The 25,269-nt window shown below is 46.3% G+C and overlaps 1 protein-coding gene across 2 annotated transcripts in view; it reads left to right on the top strand.

Moving 5' to 3' along the window:
* Positions 1–20,776, top strand: part of RMND5A (required for meiotic nuclear division 5 homolog A) — a 61,810-nt gene extending 41,034 nt beyond the window's left edge. For both annotated transcript variants that reach the window (XM_015406949.1, XM_015406950.1), the window contains exons 6-9: positions 10,580–10,745; positions 17,409–17,511; positions 18,551–18,705; positions 19,852–20,776. In XM_015406949.1, the coding sequence (XP_015262435.1) occupies positions 10,580–10,745; positions 17,409–17,511; positions 18,551–18,705; positions 19,852–19,915 (488 nt within the window). In that variant the 3' untranslated portion in view covers positions 19,916–20,776. The remainder of the gene's footprint in view (positions 1–10,579; positions 10,746–17,408; positions 17,512–18,550; positions 18,706–19,851) is intronic.
* Positions 20,777–25,269: the final 4,493 nt, after the last annotated feature.

Genomic DNA, 25,269 nt, shown 5'->3' with positions numbered 1-25,269 from the left:
GGGAGGGAGGCCTTCTCCACCCGAGGCACAGAGCCACCCCAATGGCAGGCGAGACTGGCCATGTGAGGGGAACAGCCCAGAGCTCCGGTTTGCAGCCCCGTTGTTGTGCATGACACCAGAGAATACTGACTTCCGTCGCCCGAGGCTTCAGGCGGCATGAAACAGGTCGTGCAGAGCCCTCCGAGGGCGGTGGGAGTGGCTCCATGAGGAGAGCAGCCTGAGGCTCTGGGTTGCTGATTCCTCGCTGCACGAGACACCAGAGGTGGAAGAAGGAGAGGCATAGGGGCACCCACGCAGAGCTCCCCAATGGCAGCATGAGGAGAGCTGCACGGAACACTCCGAGGGCGGTGAGAGTGGCCCCATGAGGAGAGCAGGCCAAGGCTCTGCACGAGACACCAGAGGTGGAAGAAGGAGAGGCATAGGGGCACCCACGCAGAGCTCCCCAATGGCAGCATGAGGAGAGCTGCACGGAACACTCCGAGGGCGGTGAGAGTGGCCCCATGAGGAGAGCAGGCCAAGGCTCTGCACGAGACACCAGAGGTGGAAGGAGGAGAGGCCCCCGCCCTCCAAGGCTTTAAAGGTGCCCACGCAGAGTGAGAGGAGAGCAAGGAGAGGTTTCAGGTGACTGCTCTCTACCCCGTGCAGGACACCAAAGAAACTGGTAAGACTGCACCATGCATGACAGGCAGTGCAGGATGGATGTTGGGCCAGTTAGTGTGTGAGGTAGAATACCCCACCCCCAGGTCTGTGTCCAGGGGAGGGAGGCCAACCGAATCCCAGACAGCCACCCAGGTTTGTGGGAGGTGCATGCGGTGAGCTACCATTTGGGGTGAGCAGGCCTCCCTTTCAGGAGGTTGCAGCCATGAGGCCAGACTTCATCATTCCACCAGCCATAAGAGCAGCTTCCCAACAGGGTGCCCACTGGAAGCCAGCGACAGCAGGCGAGGCAGTAGTCTCAGCAAGAGAAGGGCTTTTCCCTTCCTTCCAAGTCGCCCAACAACAGCGAGGGCAGTGTCCCCACCCTCACCCCCTCCCAAAAAGGCCAGGCCGTCAGAGCCGCCGAGGCACATAGGCCCACACTCCTCGGAAGCCACCTGGCAAGTGGAAGCAAAAGCCTCTCGAGGCAGCCCCAGGTGTTGGCAACCCATGCCAAGAGGTTATAAAATGCCCACCTCTGGCCATGCCAGAAGGTAGAGCTGTTGTTCAGTCGCACAGTCGAGTCCGACTCTTCGCGACCCCATGGACTAGATCCCGCCAGGCCCTCCTGTCTTCCGCTGTCCTCTGACGTTTGCTCAGTTTCACGTTCATTGCATCGATGACACTGTCCAACCATCTCATCCTTTGCCGTCCCCGTCTTCTTTGACCTTCAATCTTTCCCAGCATCAGGGTCTTTTCCAGTGAGTGCTCCCTTCTCATTTGGTGGCCAAAGTATTTGAGCTTCTTTTTCATTATCTGGCCTTCCAGGGAACAGTCAGGGTTGATTTCTTTTAGGATTGACTGATTTGATCTTCTTGCAGTCCAAGGGACTCTCAAGAGTCTTCTCCAGCACCATAGTTCAAAAGAATCTATTCTTCGGCGCTCGGCCTTCCTTATAGTCCAAGGTTCGTGACATTGTACAGGAGGCAGCAATCACCACCATCCCAAAGAAAAAGAAATGCAAGAAAGCAAAGTGGCTTTCTGATGAGGCTTTACAAATAGCAGAGGAAAGAAGGAAAGCGAAAGGCAAAGGCAAAAAGGAAAGATTTACCCAACTGAATGCAGATTTCCAGAGAACAGCAAGGAGAGATAAGGAGGCCTTCCTGAATGAACAGTGCAAAGTAATAGAAGGTAGAGTACCCGTCAGCTATTGTCTCTGTAGAGGACACTTTGGAGAGGGAGGAGGCAGAAGTACACATCAGTTTCTTCCAGGCCACCCCAGGCTGAGCATTTGCGGCACCTTCTGTGAGGCACTGCATCTTTTTTTGAGAGTCCTGGAAGAGCTGTGTGTACAACTGAAGGTCTGTGGCAGAAACACAGAGCCTTGGGTGGCAGGATGCTCCTGGCAATCGGATCGGGTAGCATTCAGCTGAACAGGGAAGTCTGGAGAGAGCCTTGTACTAGGAGAGGCTTCTGATTCTGTCCTGACTAAAGTTGGTGGTTTTTCAGTTTAACTGAAATAAATGCCCACCAAGAAGGTGTCAGAAATAGCAAGTCTACCAGAAGGGAACTGTGTATCTCCTCAGTGACATTCAGAACAAACCCTCCCTTTGGGCCCACAGCTAACTCAGCCTTTCACCAAAATCAACCACAAAGACTCCTGCCCTTCTCTCCAGCCACAAAGCATCCAAAAGAGGATGTATTTTAATTCTCACATGGCCGGCCTTGAAGAGGTGGACTGCCGACAGGGAGCCGGATCCTCTTCAGCCAGCGTACGGGGACATAGGGACATTCTTATTCGAAGTATGGAGCGGGTCTCAAGCCTGGCACGCTAAAGCATCAGATGGCAGCCCTAAACTTTTGCCTTGGACAGAGGAGGCTCAGAAAACCTGTCCATGAACAATCACATAAAGAGATTTCTCAAGGGAACAAGGCAATTGGCTCCACCAGTCCAACATAGGTTCCTAGCATGGAGTTTCTCCACGGTAGTACGAGCGCTTATCAAACCACCATCCAAGCCTCTGGAGTCAACAGAAGATCTTATCATAGAAGGTGGCCTTGCTGATAGTCATGACATCATCCAGGAGGGCATCTACGAGGAAGGCCCATCCTTCATATCCGGGGAAAATTTGGCCTTTTATATTAACCAGCCGGCTACATCACGGCCCTTCTATCCAAATCCAAAGCATCCAAAGGAAAGGGCAGGGCATAAGTTGGGCGTGCATGGGGACAGGACGACCATGTTCAGACAGCCGGATGCGCTGTTTGTTGCACATAGGTCACAAACCAAGGCCACTATCACCTATTGGGTCAAGCAATGCTTCACTGAGGCATAGGAGGTGCAAGACTTGACACCAACAAGGGCGATCGCTGCGCACTCCACCAGGGCAGCCTTCTCCACTGGGGTTACACTGGAAGAGCAGCACCATGGGAATTGTTTCCACCTTCATGAGACACTATAGAATAGATCAAGTGTCATCAGCCCAAGCAGCCTTTGCAAGGAGGGTGCTGCAACAAGTGGTGGAACCTTGAAATCCGGACATAGAGCCCACCCAGAAACACCGTTTGGGTACAGCTAACCAGTCTGGATGACTTCTGCCCCACTGAAGGAGAATGAACCACTGGGCCTTACCTGAAGGTTCTTTCTCTTCTGTGGGGGTGATGTCATCCACATCCCCCCCCCCCAAAAAAAAGATGGAAAAGATAGAAACTTAGAAACAAGGTGTGGAGGAAAATGGAAGTACAAGGGAATGTGCAGTAAGGACTAAACAAAACAAAAGCTGATGATATAAACAGCAGGGCTTGGACATAACTGGAGGGTCAGCCTAGGTCTCTCCAATAGGAGCTGTACAAAAATTTGCATAGCGCTACCTGAGCAAGCAGAGGCGTGACCTAACCAGCCTGGATGGCTTCGCCCCCACTGAAGAGAAAGAGTCTTCAGGTAAGGTCCAGTGGTTCAGTTTCTAAAGTTTCCTGTGGGAGATGCCCACTACCCAGTTGATGTTGAAGGGTTACCAGTTTAATATAGATCAACTGGCTCTTGCCTGCCTTTTCCCATTCATCTTTTTTTTTTTTGTCATATAAGAACAGCTCTGTGCATCTTAAATCTATCTGGACCTTTGACAATGGAAAGAAGTTGCATCCTGATCTACCTTTCCCCACAAGTTTATCAAAGCACTACTCTACTTGTGCACTGTTCTCATGGACTTGGATTTAACATTCATTAATATTGTCAACAATTGTGATTCATATCTGGAGACTTTTAGGTCTTATGGTATCAGCCATCGTAATGGTATGCTATGCCAGGCTTCATGTGAGAGTTACAAATATATAATTTCTACAGTATTTCCAACCCATGCTGGATTCACAGAACAAATGTCTCTAGTTATCAGCACCGTCCTGGTCTTGCCATGTTCCAAGGCACCTTGGTAAAACAAAAAGAATCTGTAGTCCCACTTAAGCCCAGAGTTGTTATTTTTAACGTGTGCCTGCCTAATTCTAAGAGCATGAAATGTGAACGTTGCTGTGGCCAGAGTTGTACTCCTGTCATTGCCAGCCAAAAGGTATGGCAGGTGCAAATCATGCAAGCAGCAGGGAAACCTGCACAGTAAAGGCACTATGAAACTTGCTCTTCCACAAGATTGCTAATGGCAACTAACTAGGAAATGGGATAACGTTTCAGTTACTGCTCTGCTAAAAAGGCGAAGTCTCTGAGAGCAGCTAAGACCCTCACAGTGATAAGGCATTTGTTCTAGCCAGAAAGAATAGTTGGTGAAAAAGTGGGACCATTAAAAAGGTAAAATAACATGGCTGTCACGGTAGAGCCAGGGAGTCAGGCTGGGAGGGTGGGTCACAGGACAAGTCCGAGGGTCAGCGGGGAGAGCAGTCAGCGGAGCGTTAAACAGGTCCCAAAACACCAGACAAAGCCGTAGTCAAACGTTACCAGAGGTCAGAATACAGGGAGCAAAGCCGAGGGCGTGGTCAGGTTCAAAGCTGGAAGTCAGGAGCCAGAGCAGTCAAAACACAAGCCGAGTCCAAAAGCCACAGAATCAAACAGGAATCAAGGTGCAGAGCTTCTGGTTCTACGAACGAGGTTGCCAGCACAAATTGCTCATGGCCAGAGGCCCTACTAAATAGTGTTCTGGCCCATTACCTCATTAGCACCTTTGTGCGAGGTCCTGGCTGCTGTTAAAACTCAGGGCTCAAGGATCTCCGCCCTCTTGAACGTGTTTGTGACAACCCCTTATCTGGGGAGGCCTGGTTTCACTTTAAAAGTGTTCTTTTTATTTTGTTATATTGGGGATATCCAGCTGCCACCAGGAAATTTAAGGCTTTCCAAACCTTTATACCATACTGTTTCTATTACTGGGTAGGTAGGTCGAGTTTAAGGGTTTTCAAGGTACTAAGTGTTCCTGAGGAAGGATTCCTTTCAGCCGGTATGTTTAAATAAAAGTAGATTTATTGAAATACTTCATAAATAAAAAGGTATAACAAAGTAACTGGTATTGTGAATATTCTGATAAATTGTTTGGTGTCTCACACACTCTGCTCCCTTCCTCTTCAGGGATTTATCACGTAACTTTGTAACTCTTTAACTCAAGATCATCTACGTTTCTTGTTTCCCTCCAGTCTGTCACTCAGACTTTCATATAATTTCTGTTCTCTTAAACTTTACTTTACTGTTTACATTACTGTTTACATTACTGTTTACTGTTTACTTTACATTCAACTTTTTCCCATACACAGAACTAACTCCTATATCACCCACAAGACTGCTTCTCTCCCTGACTTCAGAACGAAAAACCAAAAACTTATCAGCTGTCTTCATCAACTGTCAAACCTCTAACTGTCACTCTTGACAGACATACCTATTCATCCACTCAGAAACACTTCCAAAATCCCTCCCCCTCTCTGTCAATCACCAATCACACCACACTTGTCTCTTCAACCACTCTATTCTATCACACAGCCAGGCAACCAAACTTTTAAAGAGACACACACACATATAAAACAAAGAATCATTACAGTGCTTCTTTTCTTCGGCTAGCCAGCTCCTGATGTCTCCTATCCCTAAGCCTACTTACAGGTGGGGGAGTTTCGTGCACTTTTAAACAGCTCTCAACAAGTGTTAAGGAACAGTTACTTATGGACAGCAAAGCAGCTTAATCAAAACTGAGCATACTTGCAGTCTTTTCTTCCACCCCTTTGATCAGATGGGTTTTTGAGGAGGTCGTGGCACCTGCTCCTGAGCACCCAGGCTGCCTGCGGCCCAGGTGTTCTTGGCTGCCCACCCCACCCCAAACAGTCCCCAGCAGCCCGCTCCGGAGCACACAGGCCACCTGCAGCCCAGGCGCTCCCGGCCACCCACCCACCCCCACTGTCCTGAGTGGGGAGGCTCGTGAGCAGCAGGGGGAGGGCTTCAAGAGCCACGTGCAGCTTGAGAGCTGCAGTTTGGCCACCCCTGGACTAGGATCTTGGAGAGCCAGGTTCAGATCACCACTCTGTTGCTGAAAAGTCCTGGGTAGCCTCTCTCATCCTGACCTACCACATATCATGGAGACGGGGAGAGTAATTTTACAAGCCACTTTGGTTACCCGTTGGGGAGGAGACCCACCCACCTCCCCTCTCACTTCCTGCACACTGTTGGAGGGGCTGAGCAGGAAGGTGTGACTCTGCCCCTTTAGGCTGCGTCTCTGAGGGGAGGAGATTTTGTGCCTGAAAGCTTGCTCTAGAGATTTGTGAATCACTGTTATGTGCAGGTGCAAGGCGCTTCACTGCAAATGCACAGGTGAGCACTCAAGCAACAGTGACAGGTAAGCAACCTGTTTAAAATGGGGGTTTATACTGAATCTACTATGTTCCTGCTTTTCTGGGTTTTAGTTCATAATTGATCTTTGCTGTAGCATTTAAAGCAAGAGGCAAAAAATAACAAGACTCCTGTACTGTCCTCCGTTCTTGTCCATGCCCTGTCAATGCTGTCTCTGTTGGTAAAGGCTCTGTGTTTATATTCATGAAAGATGTAGATTTGGCCTTCCGAGGGTTAGGAGGCTCCGTGAAGCTTTTAAGCAAGCACAGGGGATTGTGCCAACCCAGCAGAATACTTCCAGACGCCTCCCCCATCTCATCTCATAAACTGATTTGCACCTCCAGTCTGGGGACAAGGAGGGGCTGTTCAAGGGATGCGAGTGCTGCTGAGCCTTCCCTTGAGCTCACAGGACTTGTGGCTCCCTAGTTCTCCTCCTCCCAAGGGTTGATGGTTCTCTGATGGTTCTTAATAGAGGCATCTGACTCCTTCCTGTTGTTGAGACTGAAGACTATGAAAAGCCATCAACTACTCAGACAAAGTTAAGCCGTCTAAGTTCCACTGGTTTCAGTTAGGAAGTTCAGTATGCATTGAGTCTAGATTCAGGTGGGTGGCCATGTTGGTCTGAAGCAGCAGAACAAAGTTTGAGTCCAGTCAGGCACGAACAAAGTTTTCTCCTGGGCATAAGCTTTCCTGTCCATGCACGCTTCTTCAGATACACTGAAACAGAAGTCACCCACCATCACAATTAGTTAGCAGTGGGTGAGGAGGCTGTTACTAGGAAAGGCCAGTTAAGTCAAGATGCACAAGTAATTAACCAGTAAATATAGCTAAGATTGGATGAAGGCGATTGGTAAGACATGTGAATAGCAGCAAATTAGCATACATCATAATAAAGGAGTTTACAAACAGATACGAGAACTGAATGACCTTAGCATGTGTAGTGAGATGAGAAACCGCTGTCTCTGTTAAGCCCTGGGGGTTCCACTGTCCTGAGTTTTGTAATAACTTGTAACTCGGCAATCTCCCATTCTGGTCTGTTTCTGAAGTCCCTTTGCAATAAAACAGCTACTTTGAGGTCCCCCATCGAATGTCCTGGGAGGCTGAAGTGTTCCCCTACAGGTTTCTCAGTCTAGTGTTTCTTTTATCCTCTGGCACAGGGTTTGACCTGTTTGCCCTGGGTAGAGAACTGAAGTGCATTGTTGGCATTTAATAGTGTAGACAGTGTTAGAATATGACCTATTGAATGAGCCTGAGGTGATGTAGACCCTAACCCAAACTTGCTTAACATAAGAGCCACATAGATTAAATGTCAGATGTTTGAGAGCCACAAACATGAACAAATGTTACACACACATTTTACTTGTTTGCTAATGAGAGAGAGAGAGAGAGAGAGAGAGAGAGAGAGAGAGAGAGAGAGAGAACGCTTTGAGAATGTGTTTAAAGTTGCTTTCCTTCTCTGCTCCCCCCCCCCACCTCAAGCCTACTCAGGGAGGGCAATACTGGCTGGGGAAGGGAAGACCAATCAGGGAGGCCGATGCCTCCCCTTTGTTTCCCCAGCCACCCTGTGTATGAAAGAGCCACATGCGGCTCCCAAGCTGTAATTTGGCTACCCCAGGACTGCAGTTGATGTTCGGTCCAGTGATTATGTTGTCTGGGTGTGGCCACGAAGCTGCCATCTGCATTTATTGCAAGCTCTGGTACCAGTGTCCATGTTCAAATTAGATATTGAATTTTTGTGGGTGAGGAGTGGATTAAGACTGGGAGGCTGTCTGTGAGTGAGAAAAGGTTTGCCCCCCCCCCCCACTACTTGTGAAAGAGAACTGTCGTTATCCAGTAGAGGTAGTAAGTCACTGATGGTGCATTGAGCTATTGTGAGTTGAGAGTTGTATGTAACCACTAGTGGTGTTCTGGTATTGTCTCTTTTGGGCTTGTCTTGCAACAGGTTTTCTCTTTGTTAATCTGTTTCTTGACTTCATCAGTTGGATATTTTAGTTCCAAAAAGATTTGTTGTAGATCCCTCAGGTGAGAATCTCTGTCTGTAGGATTGGAACAGATGCGGCTCTTAACATAGAACCTGGCTGTATACAATGGATTATTTGGTATGTTTAGGATGGTAGCTGGAGGCATGTAGAAATATTTGTTGGTCAGTAGGTTTCTGGTATAAGATGGTGTTTATGCATTTGTACAGTAGTGTCCAGAAAATGTACTTCTTGCATAGATTGGTTCATGGTCAGGTTGAAGGTGCGGTGAAAGTCATTGAATGCCTGGTGGAATTTGCCCACAGCTTCTTTACCATGCGTCCGGACAATAGAGATGTCGTCGATGTATCACAGGTATAAGAGAGGTAGGAGTGGGTGGGCGTTCAGGAAGCATTGCTCTGAGTCAGCCATGAAGGTATTAGGATACTGTGGGGCCATGTTGGGTGCACCATTTATCTGAAGGGTTTGAAGTGGTGATGGGAGAGTTTTGTGGCAAAGTCAGCTGTGGTATTGTCAGAAATCATGTTTCTTATGGCTTGTAATCCATCTGTGTGTGGAATGTTGGTGTACAGGAATTCCACATCCATGGTGGCTAAAATAGTATTCTCTGGAAGGCTGTTCAAAGACTGTGGTGTCACATGCGTTGATATGAATGTTGATGGCATGGGGTTTTAAACAGAGTGTGAATCCAGATACCCCCATGGTGATAATGCCGATAGTGCCTGAAACAATGGGGCGTCCTGGTTTGCCGGGTCTGTGTATTTTGGGTACAAGATAAAAGGTACCTGGTCAAGGCTCCTGTGGGGGATGTCTGAAAGGATTTGTTCCTAACCCTAACCTTTGTAATCTTGTTTTGTTTTGTTTTTTGTATTCCTGTGTGGGATCTGAGTTGTTTGCAAAAAGCAGTATTTGGGCATTCTGGATGTAGTCTGATCTGTCCATGAGGACAATGGCTCCACCTTTTTCTGCCTCTTTAACTATACTATCTGGATCATTCCTGGGACTGTCTATGGCCCTCTTTTAAATTGTCCCTTCCTGGCTACATCCTCTTCACCTTGCCTCCGTGTAAAGGCTGGTGACGTGACGTCCGTTTCAGTGTCTCTGAAGAAGAGTGTGTGCACATGGAAGCTTCTACCCAGGATATAAAACTGTGTCAGTGTTGAAGGTGTCACTGGACTCAAACTTTGTTCCTCATGTATTAAACCTGTTGGTCCCTGATCTCAAAGATGGCTCAGCCTTTCTGTAAATCAAGAAACTTTGCCACTGTGGGTAGTCTATTCTGACTGGTCTGGTTATGATGCTGAAGATTGGTCCTGAGGACAGTCTGTCTCCGTTCCTCTGTTCTGAGCCTCCTGTGATTTGTGTCACATTAGATATCATTTCTTATGCTATGAATTGTTTCAGCATAATGTCAAAGGCAAGGGACATGGAGGAAAGTGTTTTAAGAAACTGTTGTTTAACAGCCTTCTTCTTAAGAGATGTTATCTATTGAAGTTAGCCCCTGAGGGACTGCTACAGATGCAAACGGTTACAAAAGTAAAATAACATTAAAACACAAACTTTGGTTGTTTGACAGGTTCTGAAACCAACAGTTGTGCTCCTGTATACTAAGAAAATGTTGACTGTCCCTTTCCTCCTAGTTTCTCATGGCAGAGACCTGCTGCTTCATTCCCTTATTATTCTCTCAGCAACAAAGGTGGCCCACTGAGCTTCACCGGTGACCAGGGAGTTTAACCCAGATCTCCTAGTCTGACACGCTTAACCACTATGCCATGTCAGCTTTTTTGTGTGCTGTGCTTCATGTTGCACTGAATGACAATAAGGCAGACATTTTCTGCTGATTTGTGGTACCCTTCTACGGTCTCTAAAGGGTATGAGCTGGAAACTCCTCCGTTCAGGTTTTGAGAATCCATGAAAGAGCTTCTGGGGAGTGGTTCTCAAAAGTCTAACCTGCGCTCTAAATCCATGTGTTGTATTCCACCAGAATTGTGCCTCATTAATCTTTTCTAGACCTGCTATCGTATGAATAATAAGTGCAAGCTGGTTTGCCTCTGTGTATTTAGATTGTTCTTGTTTCTAAAATAAACCTTTGAACGCTTGAATTTATTTTTGCATATATATTGTGACATACCTGATCTTCAGATTTGTTCTTTCACAGATATTCAGATTTTGATGGGAAGTCTAGTCTACCTGAGGCAGGGAATTGAAAATTCACCGTATGTCCATTTGCTGGATGCAAACCAGTGGGCAGACATCTGTGACATCTTCACGAGGGATGCCTGTGCCCTGCTGGGACTCTCTGTTGAATCGCCTCTAAGCGTCAGGTACGATGGCTTTCCTATTTGATTATTTTAATGTTGGCTACCTAACAGTGTACCCTGTGCGGAGCTCCACCCACTGATTTAGAAGGATGTAACTCTGCTTATTTATTTATTTATTTATTCATTGGGGGTCTTGTGGCAAAGGGTCTTGTGGTGACTTACAACATTAAAACCAATAAGGTAAAAACAACATAAAAACAAATATAAAATATTAGCGTTAAAATAGGACTGCCCTGTAAACCTCACCTAGGCCCCGGTACCTTAGGAATGCAGATTTACCTAAATTACAACATTAAAACCAATAAGGTAAAAACAACATAAAAACAAATATAAAATATTAACGTTAAAATAGGACTGCCCTGTAAACCTCACCTAGGCCCCGATACCTTAGGAATGCAGATTTACCTAAATTCCTTTCAGTAGAGAGAACTGAGAAATGGACGTTGTACCTGAAGAAGATTGCTGTAACAATTCGTCTTCAATCTTTTATTTCACACAAAGAACAATGTTGGATGTCAAAACTTGACCTTCAGTGGGAAATACCTTCAGTCCCATGGCTCCTCCTCCTTTGTCCTAAGGGCGACATGGCGATACTGTTCCAGAAGTCCCTATAGGCATAGCTTATTGATCAATTGACCAATCATATATTGTCCTATTCTTTTGGCCATGAGGAAATATCCCAGGAAGCCAAGATTCCACTGTGTAGCTGTCAGCTTGCTCTTTTTCAGTTGATTGTGGTGTTGTTTGTTTGCAAGGATGGAAACAAGAGTGACTTTCTCCCTATTCCTGCAGCAGTTAGGGCCAAACCTAGCAGCAGTAGGGATGGGCATGAACTGCATTTTTGCAGTTCGGTTCATGGCTGACCTGTGAACTGAACCAGTTCGTTTTTGGTTCGTGAGCCATTTAAACTGCTGTTTTCTGCTCCTTGTGAAAAGCGGTGGGAAGCAGAAAGCAGGGGGCCATTTAAACCATTGCTTTCTGTTCCCTGTGAAAAGCCATGGGGAGGAGAAAACAGAAGTGAAATGGCTGCTTTCTGCTCTTCATGAACCACCACGAACTACATAAAAATTCATGGAAGTTCATGGTGGTTCTTCAGTTCATGGACATTGCTTCGTGAACCACAAACTGGCCAAAATCCATGATAAACTTTAGTTCATCAGCCAGTTTATGCCCATCCCTAAGCAGCACAGCAAAGCTTCTTTTACTTTCTTTTAACTGCAGACATCTTTTCCCTCCTAATAGCTATGATTGCTTTGTTTTCCTTCCATTTCTTGAATAATGTCCAGGCTGGCCTGATCTCATCAGATCTCAGACGCTAAGCAGGGTCAGCACTGGTTAGTATTTGGATGGGAGACCACCAAGGAATGCCAGGGTTGTGATGCAGAGAAGTTGTGGCAAACCACCTCTGAACACCTCTTGTCTTGAAAACCCTGCAGGGGTGTCATAAGTCAACTCTGACTTGATGTCAAAAATCTGTAACTCTTATTTCTTTGGATTTATTGAATTGTTTCTTTATTGAATTATTTCAGCTCATCTGTTGTTGCCCTTTGGATTTTATTTGTAAAGACAACATTATTAATAAGCCTGTATTTTCGACTAGCTTTCAATCAAGGGAAACCTTTACTTTTTTATTCACTTCTGAATGAGCTCTTAAAAATTGACCAAAGAATCCACTGAGCCAGCATTTTCCATGACAGAATCTTCCATGTCCTTTCTTATGAGTCTCTTACCCACAAGTAAACAGTTGGCAGTGTTTTCCCTTTCAGTGATTTAAGTTCTACTTACATCATAACGTGACTGGCACATGATCTAAAATTATGACATTTCCAGGATCCTTTAAAATAGCTCTGCTAAGAACCCCAGTGGAGATTTAGAAGTAATCTTATCATGAATATGAATTACACCAATTGAAATAAAATTAATAATTTATTTCCTTAGAAAATACAGCAGTGCAGGGGAACAATGCAGGAGTTGGGACTGATTTCATTTATTAGAAATCCATCATAATAGGTTATTTTAACTACCTACACATTGATTGGGTCAATATGTGTTCAAGCCACGAGAAAGAGGTTAGGTTTCTAGATACTCTCAATGACTGTGCCATGGAGCAGATGATCACAGAACCTACTGGGGGGAGACTTGGTCCTAGAATCATAGAATGTTAGAGTGGGAAGGGACCTTGCAGGTCATCTAGTCCAACCCCCTGCACTCTGCAGGAGCATAGCTGAAAGAGAGCCCTACAACAGACCCGGAAGATGGTCATCCAGCGAAGGAGCCTCCACCACCTCCCGAGGCAGTCTGTTCCACTGCTCAACCACTCTTACAGTTAGGAAGTTTCTCCTGATATTTAGCTGGTAATGACTCCCTTGAAATTTCCACCCATTAGATCTAGTCTTGCAATTCGGAGCAAGAGAGAATAGATACGCTCCATCTTCTATGTAATAAGTAATAAGACCTGGTGAGAGATATAAATGTGATGACACCAGTTGGGAATAAGGACCATAATGCCATTAAGTTTAGCATTTATGTAAATAGGGAGTTGCCCAAAAAGACCAACATAACCACGTTCAACTGTAGAAGGGGTAACTTCTCTCAAGTGAGGGGACATATGAAGAAGAAACTGAAAGGAAGGTCAAATCCATTTGGGAAGCTTGGAGACTATTTAAACCTACAATACTGGAAGTTCAGATAGAAGATAGAATTAGTAGGCACATCGATGAACAAAAGCTATTGAGGAAGAATCAGCATGGATTCTGTAAGGGAAGATCTTGTCTCACTAACCTTTTAGAGTGCTTTGAGAGGATGAAAAAACATGGGAACAAGGGTGACCCAGTAGATGTTGTTTACCTAGACTTCCAGAAAGCTTTTGATAAAGTTTGTCCTCAGAGGCTCCTAAGGAAACTCAGCAATCATGGGATAAGAGGACAAGTCCTCTTGTGGATTAAAAACTGGTTAATTAACAGGAAACAGGGAGTGAGTATAAATGGGCAGTTTTCTCAGTGGAGGGTGGTAAGCAGTGAGGTACCACAAGGCTCAGTTTTAGGTCTGGTGCTTTTTAACTAGTTCATTAATGATTTAGAATTGAGAGTAAGCAGTGAAGTGGATGACACTAGGTTGTTCAGGGTGATGAGAACCAGGGAGAGCTGTGAGGCGCTCCAGAGGGATCTGTAGAGGCTGGGTGGCATCATCGTGGCAAACGAGGTTCAGTGTGGGCAAGTGCGAAGTAATGGTTGGTTGGTTGAAACAGAGAAACAGAGCCGACTGAAATTTAATCCATCGAAGACAGAGGTCCTGCACCTGAGCCGGGGGAATGCAGGGTTAGGCATCCATCTCCCAGCTCTTGAGAATGTGTTACTGACACCAGCGCCAACAATGAAGAGACTGGGTGTGGTTTTGGATGCCTCCCTTTCTGTGGAGGCCCAAATCATAAATGTTGTCCCACTAGCATTTTTTCACCTATACCAGTTCAGGCAACTGGTTCCCTTCTTCTCTCCCCTAGACTTAGCTACAGTGATCCATGCAGTGGTCTCCTCCAGGCTAGATTACTGTAACTTGCTCTATACAAGGCTACCCTTGAGACTGCCCTGGAAACTCCAGCTGGTTCAGAATGTAGTGGCTCCTGTTCTCACTGAGACATCATTAAGAGCCTGTATTACACCAGTGCTCCACCAGCTGCACTGGCTCCAGGGGGAGTACTGACTCAAGTTCAAGGTATTGGTTTTGGCCTTTAAAGCCCTACATGGTCTGGGACCAGCATATCTAAGGGACCGTCTCTCCTGGTACATCCCCCAGAGAGCTCTCTGTATTCAACAGATTGAAATCTACTAGCAATGTTCCCTCTAAGCTGTGGAGTCTGGTGAGCAAAAATCCTACTTTGTGAGCTACTGGCAGTAAAGTTGTGAGAGGGTGATTTGGCTACTACATAAATTAGTTTGCTCTGGAGCCATCCTTCCTGAGCAAGGACAAAAATCTGTGGGCTGGAGGCTAAAAAACTGTGAGCTAGCTCACACTAACTCAGCTAACTAGTGGGTCCCCGGCCCCAAAGATAGACATCTGTCTAGCTTTAACCAGAGCCTTTTCGGCTCTGGCACTAGCCTGGTGGAATGCTTTCCCAAGCAAGATCTGGGCCCTGCGGGGCTTAAACCAATCCTGCAGGGCCTGTAAAACGGGGCTGTTCCACCAGGCAGCAGTTGTCAGACTCCTGTAGCAATCAGTTCCAAACAGCTTTCATTCAAAGAAATAAAGTTTATTGGATTATTGAGAGTATGCAGATTATCATAACCATCTCGTGTTAGAACTGACTAAAAAAGCACGTGTAGCAAACAGGGCCAGTCAGGGTCCAGGTAAAAAGCCCACCAGACTAATGGGCCTTTCTTCCCAGGCAAAATACTATACTAGGCACCAAGGCCAAAGGTGTGAGCAAGGCCGATAACAGAAACCGAGAAGACACAGCAGAATAGAACCATAGAAACGTAACATTCCAGAACACCCCCTCGCTCCCATGGCCTAGCGGACAGCCGTGACCCTCTAGCCTGGCCTCCCTCCGTGTTTTCTCTCCCTGGCCCACTCGTTTTGTTTTTATACTATCTTAATATGCACTGTTGCACCCAATACAAAGCTCTTTTGGGCTGTATTGTTTTGGCTGCCGTCTGATACGGTTTCAGTTGTTAATCTGTATTTATGGCTTTACCTTTTTTTTATTGCTATTGCTGTTGCCTGCCCTGAGCCTGCTCGCGGGGGGGGGGGGTGGGCTAGAAAGCAAATGCTTTAAAGTCATCCTGGGGTTTTTGAGGGGTTGGTTGGTCAGAGTTGGTTCACCATGGCCTCCTTCTGTGCAACACTCACCAGGGCTAGCTGAAGGGTCACTCCCGGGTCCTCTCAGGGTAACCCATGACACTGCTTACGCTGGTAACCCAGAGCCTCTGCCTCCTTCTGGCATCAGGCCTCTCTTGTCTGTCTTCCTTTTCTCTCCCTTCTGTGTCTTGTGCCTGGATGACTCATGGATCCCTCCCAGAGGCTTCCATGTCCCTTCACAATCAGAATCACGCAGGGCGGGGAGGGGGCCACGCAGGCCACCTAGTCCCGCCCCCTGGCCAATGCAGGACCCGCCGAGAGCATCCCTGACCAGCGTCAGTCCAGCCGCTGCTTGGAGACGGCCAGTCACGGGGAGCCTACCGCCTCCCCAGGCAGCAGCTGATTCCCCTTTAACTCTTTTTTTGCCTGTGTGTGTGTGTGTGTGTGTGTGTATGCGCGCGCGCTAATGGAACCGATTGTTAGAGTGAATAAATGTATTGGAATGTTGGTGTTCTGGAGGAAGAGTGTATAATAAAAGTCCCTTTTCCAATAGAGGAGAACATATATATTTTAAAAAGAAATGCTAGCCATCCAAATGGGCCATTTTTGAGAGGTGCCTCTGCTTGGTGACTTTCTTTCTTAGACTTTGTTGTGAGGGAGTTGGGATTCAGTTATTTTTAATCCACTCGTAATGATTAAGTGGACAGAAGAACCAAGTGAAGATTTGTTCTTTCGGCTCCTCAGAGTGCTTACTAGTGTGCTCCACGAATTAGCAAAATGGCTGCAGATAAAGTGGCTGTGTGTCAGCTAGCGGCCATAGAAGACTGTGTACTAGTAGTCCTCCCCCCCCCCCTGACCTGCCAGGCATCTGCGCATGCCCTGTCCTCCCCGTGCCTTCCCAGTGTATTGTCTTGTGTCATGCATTCCTGTCTGTAAACGCTAGGCAACGCTTATCAGCAAGGTTAACAGGTGTGTGGAGGAGCTTGAAGTATAACGAACTGCAACCTTGTGAAGCTGTAATTGTTTATGTTTTAGGAAACGTTGATTCTCAGGCTTTTGAGCACGAACCCAGGAGTCTGCCCGCTCGGCGGGAACCAAAATTATTGGTTATTGTCCTGTTTGAATGTCTTACATTATCCCTTGCCCACCCTGGCCCAGGTATTCTGGACAGTGACCTTGTTCCTGCTCTATCATGGCTTTAATAAAATACCACTTTGTATAAGCGTGTATTGGACTTATAGCTGTGGGGGACCGGACACTGTGCTTGCATGGATTGCCCAAATCGTCATCCACAATGAGAGCTGAATACTGTTGCCATAAAGGCAAGTTGTCCGGAGTCTTCTGCCCCTGTGATGGCTGTTCCTTTCTGTGTTGCACTCTCTGTGAAGAACGTGGGTGTCAGAGTCTCTACGGTACCATGTAGTGCTGAATGGTAGCTTCGCTATCCCAAATTATGCCATACGGCTTCGGCCTTGGTTCCGTTGGTAGTATGCCATCAGTAACGAAGATTAAATTGCGCTTGTGTATTTAGGACAGTCCTGTTTGGGGCTTATTTCTTTCCCCCATTCTCTTCATAAAAGTGGACAATGTTACAGCTCACATGCATGCAACTCTCCAATAAGGATCACCATAGACAGAGGGAAATGAACCCAGGCATTTATGCATGGAACTACTCTTAGTTCCAGTTTTCATTTACATTTTAACAGGAGAAATCTCATCATGCTTCATAGTTGCATGTTATTTTATCAACACTGATGGTTCAGAAGTACATGAAGGAATGCAAGGACCTGTTGCTCTGTCTTCTGTGTATTGCAACTGAAGTCTCGCTCTGCCAGAGAACCTCCGGTCCTAACAGGTTTCTCTCTTCCCCAGCTTTTCAGCAGGCTGTGTAGCGCTGCCTGCCCTGATTAATATCAAAGCTGTGATTGAACAGAGACAGTGCACTGGTGTTTGGAATCAGAAAGATGAATTACCGGTGAGTACCTTTGTGTATCCAAACAGACAGCCAATATAACCACTTCCATCCTGTGGGAATTGGCTAAAAATTTCATCTGTAGTGAAATTGCTGTTTCTTCTCAGTCCCGGGCAGGAGTGCAGGCAGCAAAATGTGGAGGCCTTCTGCAGATTCCCTTCAGAGGAGAAACCTCCTCCTCGCTTCAGTCTTTCGCTCTGCCTTCATCTGAAGAGTCGGGTTCCAGTGCTTCTCCTGCTTGGGAACAAACTTCATTTTTGTCTTGTTGCACCTCACTGCTTTTCTTTGCTCCACCTCCCTTCTTTTCTGAGTGAGAAGCATAACATGAGGAGGGCCCCCCTCCCCTCGTGTCAATTCCATTTTGAACTGACTTTCTCTTCTAAACGTCTAAGCTGCATTTTCAGTGTTTGGCTCTTTTGAGAATAAAAGTCACTTCAGCACAGTCAGCTATGAATGTTCATTATGCAGTAGGGTGACTCCAGACCTAGTTTTCTTCAAGCAGGGCCACCCATTAGGATAGATCCAGGGGAGTGGGTCTGAAGCAGCAGAGCAAAGCTCAACTCCAGTGGCCCATTTAAGAAAGACCCCCCACAACATTTTATTCCTATATAGGTGTAACTCTGTGATCCCTGACAGGCAGGTGCCAAATCAGGAAGGAATTACTTGATCTTTGGTAGGGTAGCTTCTGTGTCTTCTCCTCTAACAGCCATCCTGATATCATTTTCCTTGAAGCCCTAAGGTGAACTCTATGTGATAGTGTGTGTACATTCATGCTCTCTTTGGCATGCACTAGCCTCCAAAAGAGGCAGTAAGGGAGAGTCAGCTTCTGTTCCCATGATTCACGAATACTTATAGTCTTGCCTTCCATTCCCAGGAAGGTGAGCTCCCTGTTTGTCCGGCTGCAGTAGGTGCATTCATCAGCAAGAGCTCTTTGCCATGGACATCAGACACAGCAACCCTGACCGTTTTTTAAAATTACGGATACCGATGTGAATTTTTGATCTAGAACTGGCCATGACATTGATCTTTTATTTTTATATAGATTGAAGTTGACCTTGGTAAAAAGTGCTGGTATCATTCAATATTTGCTTGCCCCATCCTTCGTCAGCAAACAACAGATAATAACCCACCTATGAAGTTGGTTTGTGGTCATATTATATCAAGAGATGCTCTGAATAAAATGTTTAATGGTAGCAAGTAAGTAAAAATCCTACTCATTTAGTATTTTTTATTTTATTTTAATATTTTTATTTTATTTTAATATTTTTATTTTTATTTAATATGTTTTATTTTATTTTAACAATTTTTTGAGATGAGATATGGTATAAGACAAGTAACTGAACCATTATATTCATAATTAACGGAAGCAAGTTGAATATCTGGCAACGGTAAATAAGAGCAATATTTTTAGAAGATTATATGTTGCCTGTTTTTGTAGAGACTTGACAGAGGACTCCTTATAGATTTGATTTATTTAAAATGCATTTCCATGGTGTGAGATTTCTATGTATTGTCTTTGTGTTGATAATAAAGTTAGTCAAATTAATTAAAGTGAGAAGCCACTAGAGGCCTGTAGAGAAAACCAATACGTTGTTAAGCAGGTATTATAAGACAAGTAACTGAACCATTATATTCATAATTAACGGAAGCAAGTTGAATATCTGGCAACGGTAAATAAGAGCAATATTTTTAGAAGATTATATGTTGCCTGTTTTTGTAGAGACTTGACAGAGGACTCCTTATAGATTTGATTTATTTAAAATGCATTTCCATGGTGTGAGATTTCTATGTATTGTCTTTGTGTTGATAATAAAGTTAGTCAAATTAATTAAAGTGAGAAGCCACTAGAGGCCTGTAGAGAAAACCAATAAAATGTTAAGCAGGTATGCATTTCTGACACAATAACTGCAATTACTATACAGTTCATGAACTTCCAGCTGGATAAATGCCTCTTTGCTGATAAAAATCATAATGAAACTGTGTCTTGAACTGAAAAGCACCAGTACTGAATAAATCAGTGTCTTACAAGATAAGCAATGTACACAAAATATTGACCAATTGCTCAGCAGACATTTGTCAAAAACTTAGTTGAGGTTCAGAAACTGCTGAATGGAATTGTCTTTTTCATGGGGATGGGGTTACCTGTGCATATCTTCTTTTGAGCATAGGCATGCAAGATTGATTTAAAAATAAATGAAAAGGATGGTGTTGACTGTCAGGTGAGTAATGTAACTCACACGATTTGAGGCTAAGGCACAGGAATTTTCTAACGCACACAGACTGGGAAACTAAAACAGTCCTGAAAAAATGTTCAACAAACTAATCCGTTTTCTTTGTCTTTAGATTAAAATGCCCCTATTGTCCCATGGAGCAGAGTCCAGGAGATGCCAAACAGATATTCTTCTGAGGACAAGATTCACTGTGTAGCTCAAATCAGATACTGACTTACAAGTTTGCTTTGGAAGACTGCAGCAGGCAAACGTTCCATCTGCACAGCATAAAATGGAATGTTCCCTATGTTTGTTTAAGCCTAATGCTCCAGAATTTTTTTGCCCACACTTACTGTATGTGTATGATTGGAAAAATTGCTGAAGTAATATCTATCCTAGGGCTTTTACTCTAACCTTGGTCTCCATAGCTGATCAAGAGACTACACCAGCAGTTGTCATTCAATGCAGACTTTTGTACTTAACCCTGTGGTGACTTCACTTTTTAAAGCAGACGGCAAACAACCTCCATGTAGGTCTAATATTTGTCCTGCTTTAATTTTATTGCCTTGATTGATAAATGTCTTCATAAAGAATGTGTGGGAAAAGTTTTATTTCCTTAGTATGTATATTATTAAGAGAACTTCAGGAAAAAGTTTAATAAGTTGAATAATAATTACAAAAGTATTTGTATTTCTGTTCATATTTTGCAACCCAAAGCTGTACTAGTCCAGGGATCTTTTCTTTTGAACATTTTTTTTCAGCTTTTAAACAGAACTCCAGTTTAATGTGCTGATAAGTAAATGACATAAATATGTAACACAGAGTTTAAAACCATTTCTAATTCAGTAAGATAGCAAGTGAATAAAGACTTGGGGATCCTATTCAGTTGATTTCCTGATCAAGAAGAGCTCTTTGTGTGGTTGAGAGTGTTCCAGTAGAATATGGAGCTCTGGAGATGGGGCAGAAGGGACTTTTGTCAATGGACCCTTGACGCTCTGGCCACCTTAGTCTCGTATTGCTGTACAGTTTACTAGTTATGTTATTTATAAAGTTATTGGAACCAAATAAACTGTTGATGATAATTGTTGCTAAAATGGGGAAAGAATCCAGCAATGTGGTATAGTGTGTGGATCGCAGGATTGGACGTTACATTCCAAGCAAAGGCTCAAAATGGGTTACCCTGATCCACGTAGTTGATTTGTGCACAGACTAGCTTTGAAGTGTTACACCATCACCCCATGGATATGTTGAAAACACCCTTGGCTGGACGTGTTAGTAAGTTCTTTTTGATTTTTGAAGGCTGTTGACAGCCTGGCTAGGGACTCATGCAATAAGTGCAGAGAGGCTGTGCTAAAGAAATATTTTGAGACATCTCTGGAGCAACCAGGGCTTCTACAACAAATGTGGCCATGAAGCAGCAGCCCCCAGGGCTAACCCAGGGCCTCATTTGCTGAGAAGCTGGGAAGCCATTGAAGGGGGTAGGTACCTCTTCCACCTCCATGGCCACATGGGGCGCTATGGTGTTTGACCCCAGCTGCACCACCAGCAGCCAACAGCCAATGAGGTGTCCAAGTTTGCTAGGTGGAGTAGAGCTCCCAGGTAGACCTGGAAGCCAGAGTTTTCACTCCTCCCCCTCACATTTATTGAACTGCTGCGGGGGCTGGAGTCATCAGCTGGACAGAGTGGCTTTAATCTGGGCATTGGAGGAATGAGGGTGGTGGCAGCAAAGAAGTCAACAAGTAAGCAATGGTGGCAGAGCAGTTGGTGGTGGTGCAGCAATTCCCGTGGTGGCCTTGAGGTTGTGAGGCAGCCTCTGCCATCCCCACCATCCAAGAGCTCTCCCCTCCCATTCAGCTGAGATTGCTCCTTCTCTGCAGGTGAAATCACTTTCCTGGGGGGTAGGATGGAGAAGCCTGTCTGTCAGTTTGAGCAGTGGGGCCTGCTGGGACTAGGCACACTCTTCCTCCCCAGCCATGCTGCCATGTTGGCCATGCTCCACCTGGTTTCTTTCTGAGAAAGGCAGCCTATATGGATCCTGCAGGTTTGTATTTCTCAAGTGTTCATTGAGGAGGGAGAACAGCGCAAGGAAAAAGGGAAGGCCTTACAGGAAGTTCTTATGGCCCTGACCTCCAAAAGAGCCACAATAAACGTGGCCATGAACAAGGTCAAAAAGCTCAGTTCAAGGCGCTGGTCATGCTTTTTAAAGGCCTTCATGGCTTGGGTCCTGCTTTTCTGAAGGATCATCTCCTCCTATATAATCTTCAGGCCAACTAGAATCTTCAGGCTGCTGTATCCTCCAGTTAGGGTGGCCTGCCTGTCACCGACTACCTGGCATTCATCTGCTTGTTTTTCCACTGCCCACTTATCTCCCAAGAGAAGAAGAAGAAGAAGAGTCTCAGAGCGGCTTACAGACTCTTTTCCCTTCCCCTCCCCACAACCGACACCCTGTGAGGTAGAAGAAGAAGAAGAGATTGGGTTTATACCCTGCCCTTCACCACCCAAAGGTGTCTCAGAGTGGCTTACAACCGCCTTTCCCTTCCCCTCCCCACAACCGACACCCTGTGAGGTAGAAGAAGAAGAAGAGATTGGGTTTATACCCTGCCCTTCACCACCCAAAGGTGTCTCAGAGTGGCTTACAACCGCCTTTCCCTTCCCCTCCCCACAACCGACACCCTGTGAGGTAGAAGAAGAAGAAGAGATTGGGTTTATACCCTGCCCTTCACCACCCAAAGGTGTCTCAGAGTGGCTTACAACCGCCTTTCCCTTCCCCTCCCCACAACCGACACCCTGTGAGGTAGAAGAAGAAGAAGAGATTGGGTTTATACCCTGCCCTTCACCACCCAAAGGTGTCTCAGAGTGGCTTACAACCGCCTTTCCCTTCCCCTCCCCACAACCGACACCCTGTGAGGTAGAAGAAGAAGAAGAGATTGGGTTTATACCCCGTCCCTCAATACCCAAAGGTGTCTCAGAGAGGTTGACAACCTCCTTTCCCTTCCCCTCCCCAGAACAGACACCCTGTGAGGTCGAAGAAGAAGAAGAAGAGATTGGGTTTATACCCTGCCCTTCACCACCCAAAGGTGTCTCAGAGCGGCTGACAACCTCCTTTCCCTTCCCCTCCCCAGAACAGACACCCTGTGAGGTCGAAGAAGAAGAAGAAGAGATTGGGTTTATACCCTGCCCTTCACCACCCAAAGGTGTCTCAGAGCGGCTGACAACCTCCTTTCCCTTCCCCTCCCCAGAACAGACACCCTGTGAGGTCGAAGAAGAAGAAGAAGAGATTGGGTTTATACCCTGCCCTTCACCACCCAAAGGTGTCTCAGAGCGGCTGACAACCTCCTTTTTTTCCTTTTTTAAAAATCTTTATTTTTATGTAACATTTTATGTGTATTACATGTTCACTTTTGTCGCCTCATTACATATCACTTTATAAAAAAATCCCTCCCCCCGCCCTTCCCTTGCTATTCCAGTTCACTAGTCCTTTAATCCCAGCCACGGGCACAAAGTCCGAATCTTGCACTGAATGTCTTTTCTTCCTTCTGTTAGTATCCATTCTAGGTAGGTCTTCCATTTCATTCTGATTTCTGTGGTCTTTTCTGCCCATATGGTCTTCCAACTCAGCTTCGTGATTATGTCCGACTATATAAAATCAAACAAACAATTATGCCAGATTTCTACTGTCCATTTACTCTTGTCCTTCCAGCCCAGAGCAATCACTGCTTTACTTGCTAATATCTGTCAGCAAGCTGCCAATATTATGTTTTGTATTTCTGTATGCGCTTGGTTGCTTTCGCTTTTAACTGTAGAACCGTAGATGCACGTGTCTATGTAGCTCGCCGAAACAATTATATCTCCCAAGGCCACAGGTGGTTGCAAGTGCTTGTTAGTGCAAGGAAGCTCTCATGAAACGCCGTGAGAATAAGATAACATGTGCTGCCTAGGAACGTTAGTTCTCAAGCCCAAAGGTGCGCGCAGGAAACCCCGCAATTGGGCCTCAGTAGTTTGATTGTACTATAACATGCTTGACCGTTTGAGTCCCCCCTCATTCTGAACAGTGATCCTGTTATGCACCTTAAGTTTCAAATAAAGTAAATCTTTTCTACAAGCGTGTACTTCATTATGATGCTGTGAGGAGTCTGACATTCTGTTCAGAATCCATCCTTCCCTATCTCAGCAAATCTATCGATATCGATATGAGTGACGGAGAGGGGAAACCACTCAAGCCTGATGAGAAGGAACGTGAGGACCCAGACACGGGAGGAGATGCCCCGGTGACCACGGCGTCGGTGCCTGTGACCACACAGCCACCGGTTACCGTATCGAGTGGGGGGGCATCCCTAAGTGGTCGACGGCGTCCCTGTTCCTGACTCTGCGAGGCCCGAGATACCGGCATGATGATCGCTCCAGTCAAAGCTGGAGCCAATTCGATGCGGATACCACCAGGGAATCGTATTTGCACATGGGATATGCCCTGAGAGACAGTTTGTATGACAAAGGGCTGGGGGCGCAGGGACTACCTCCCCTGGGAGCCCAGTTTGAACCCGCGCCACCGTCGTGGGTGACGAACCGATCAAAGGCCAGGAGTGGCTGAGCCTCCCCGGAAGAGGGGTTGATGGACCGGATCGAGACGGCAGATCAAACGGTGAGACGACTACAGCAAACATTGGAAGAAATGCTGCAAGCCATCCCGGAATTAGTCACGCAAACCATCAAAGAAGCGCTCGAGCGAAGGCGACCGGAAGATGGGGCGCCCGGGGACCAGCAGCCGCTGGGACCTGTGGGGCCAGGACAACAAGGGCCACCCGGCCAACCGGGGTTACCACAGCAACCTCAACAACCGGTCCCAGTTCCAGCTCCGAGACAACCAGACGTATCCATCCCGGCACCCAGACCAGGCAGTCCCCGGGGCCAAGCGACTCCTCGCCGAAAGGACCTGATTGAGGTGACATTTGACGGCAACCCGGAGGAGCTCGCCTATTTCGTGGTGCATGTGCAAAAATTTATAGCTTGTTTGGGCCACTTGTTCCCAGATGACAGTGGCCGTATCGACGTGGTGGCCGCAAGACTCCAAGGAGCTGCAGCCGCCTGGTACGTGGGACTTCATAATGCCAGGGGCCCTGAACTGACTGACATGTTCATGTGGGCACTGAGAGCCCAATTCGAGGACCGTAATGCGGGCCCAAGGGCGCGAGCGTACTTGCGCACCCTGAAGCAGGGGAGGAGAACGGTCCGTGAGTACTCAGCCAAGTTTAAACTGCACGCAGCTAAGTTGCCCAACTGGCCAGATAACGTTCTCGCAGAAATGTACCGAGTAGGCCTGAACGCGAAGATCAGAGAGATGGTACTGAGGTCCGTAGACTGGATTTCTCTGATGGCCTGGATGCAAGAAGCCGAGAGTGCGGAGAATCGTTTGCAAACATTGAGGCTTGACATTGCCGCAGCAGGGGGTAGAGCAACCCCCTCCCCATTGAAACCCAAACCGCCGCGACAACCGGACGTCCTAAGAGAGCAACGGATGCACCAGGGCTTGTGTCTAAAATGCGGGGAGAGGGGC

This window comes from Gekko japonicus, unplaced genomic scaffold (assembly GCF_001447785.1).
Source record: "Gekko japonicus isolate JY-2015 unplaced genomic scaffold, Gekko_japonicus_V1.1 scaffold1469, whole genome shotgun sequence".
Taxonomy (NCBI): domain Eukaryota; kingdom Metazoa; phylum Chordata; class Lepidosauria; order Squamata; family Gekkonidae; genus Gekko; species Gekko japonicus.
This window is presented reverse-complemented; position numbering and strand designations above follow the sequence as displayed.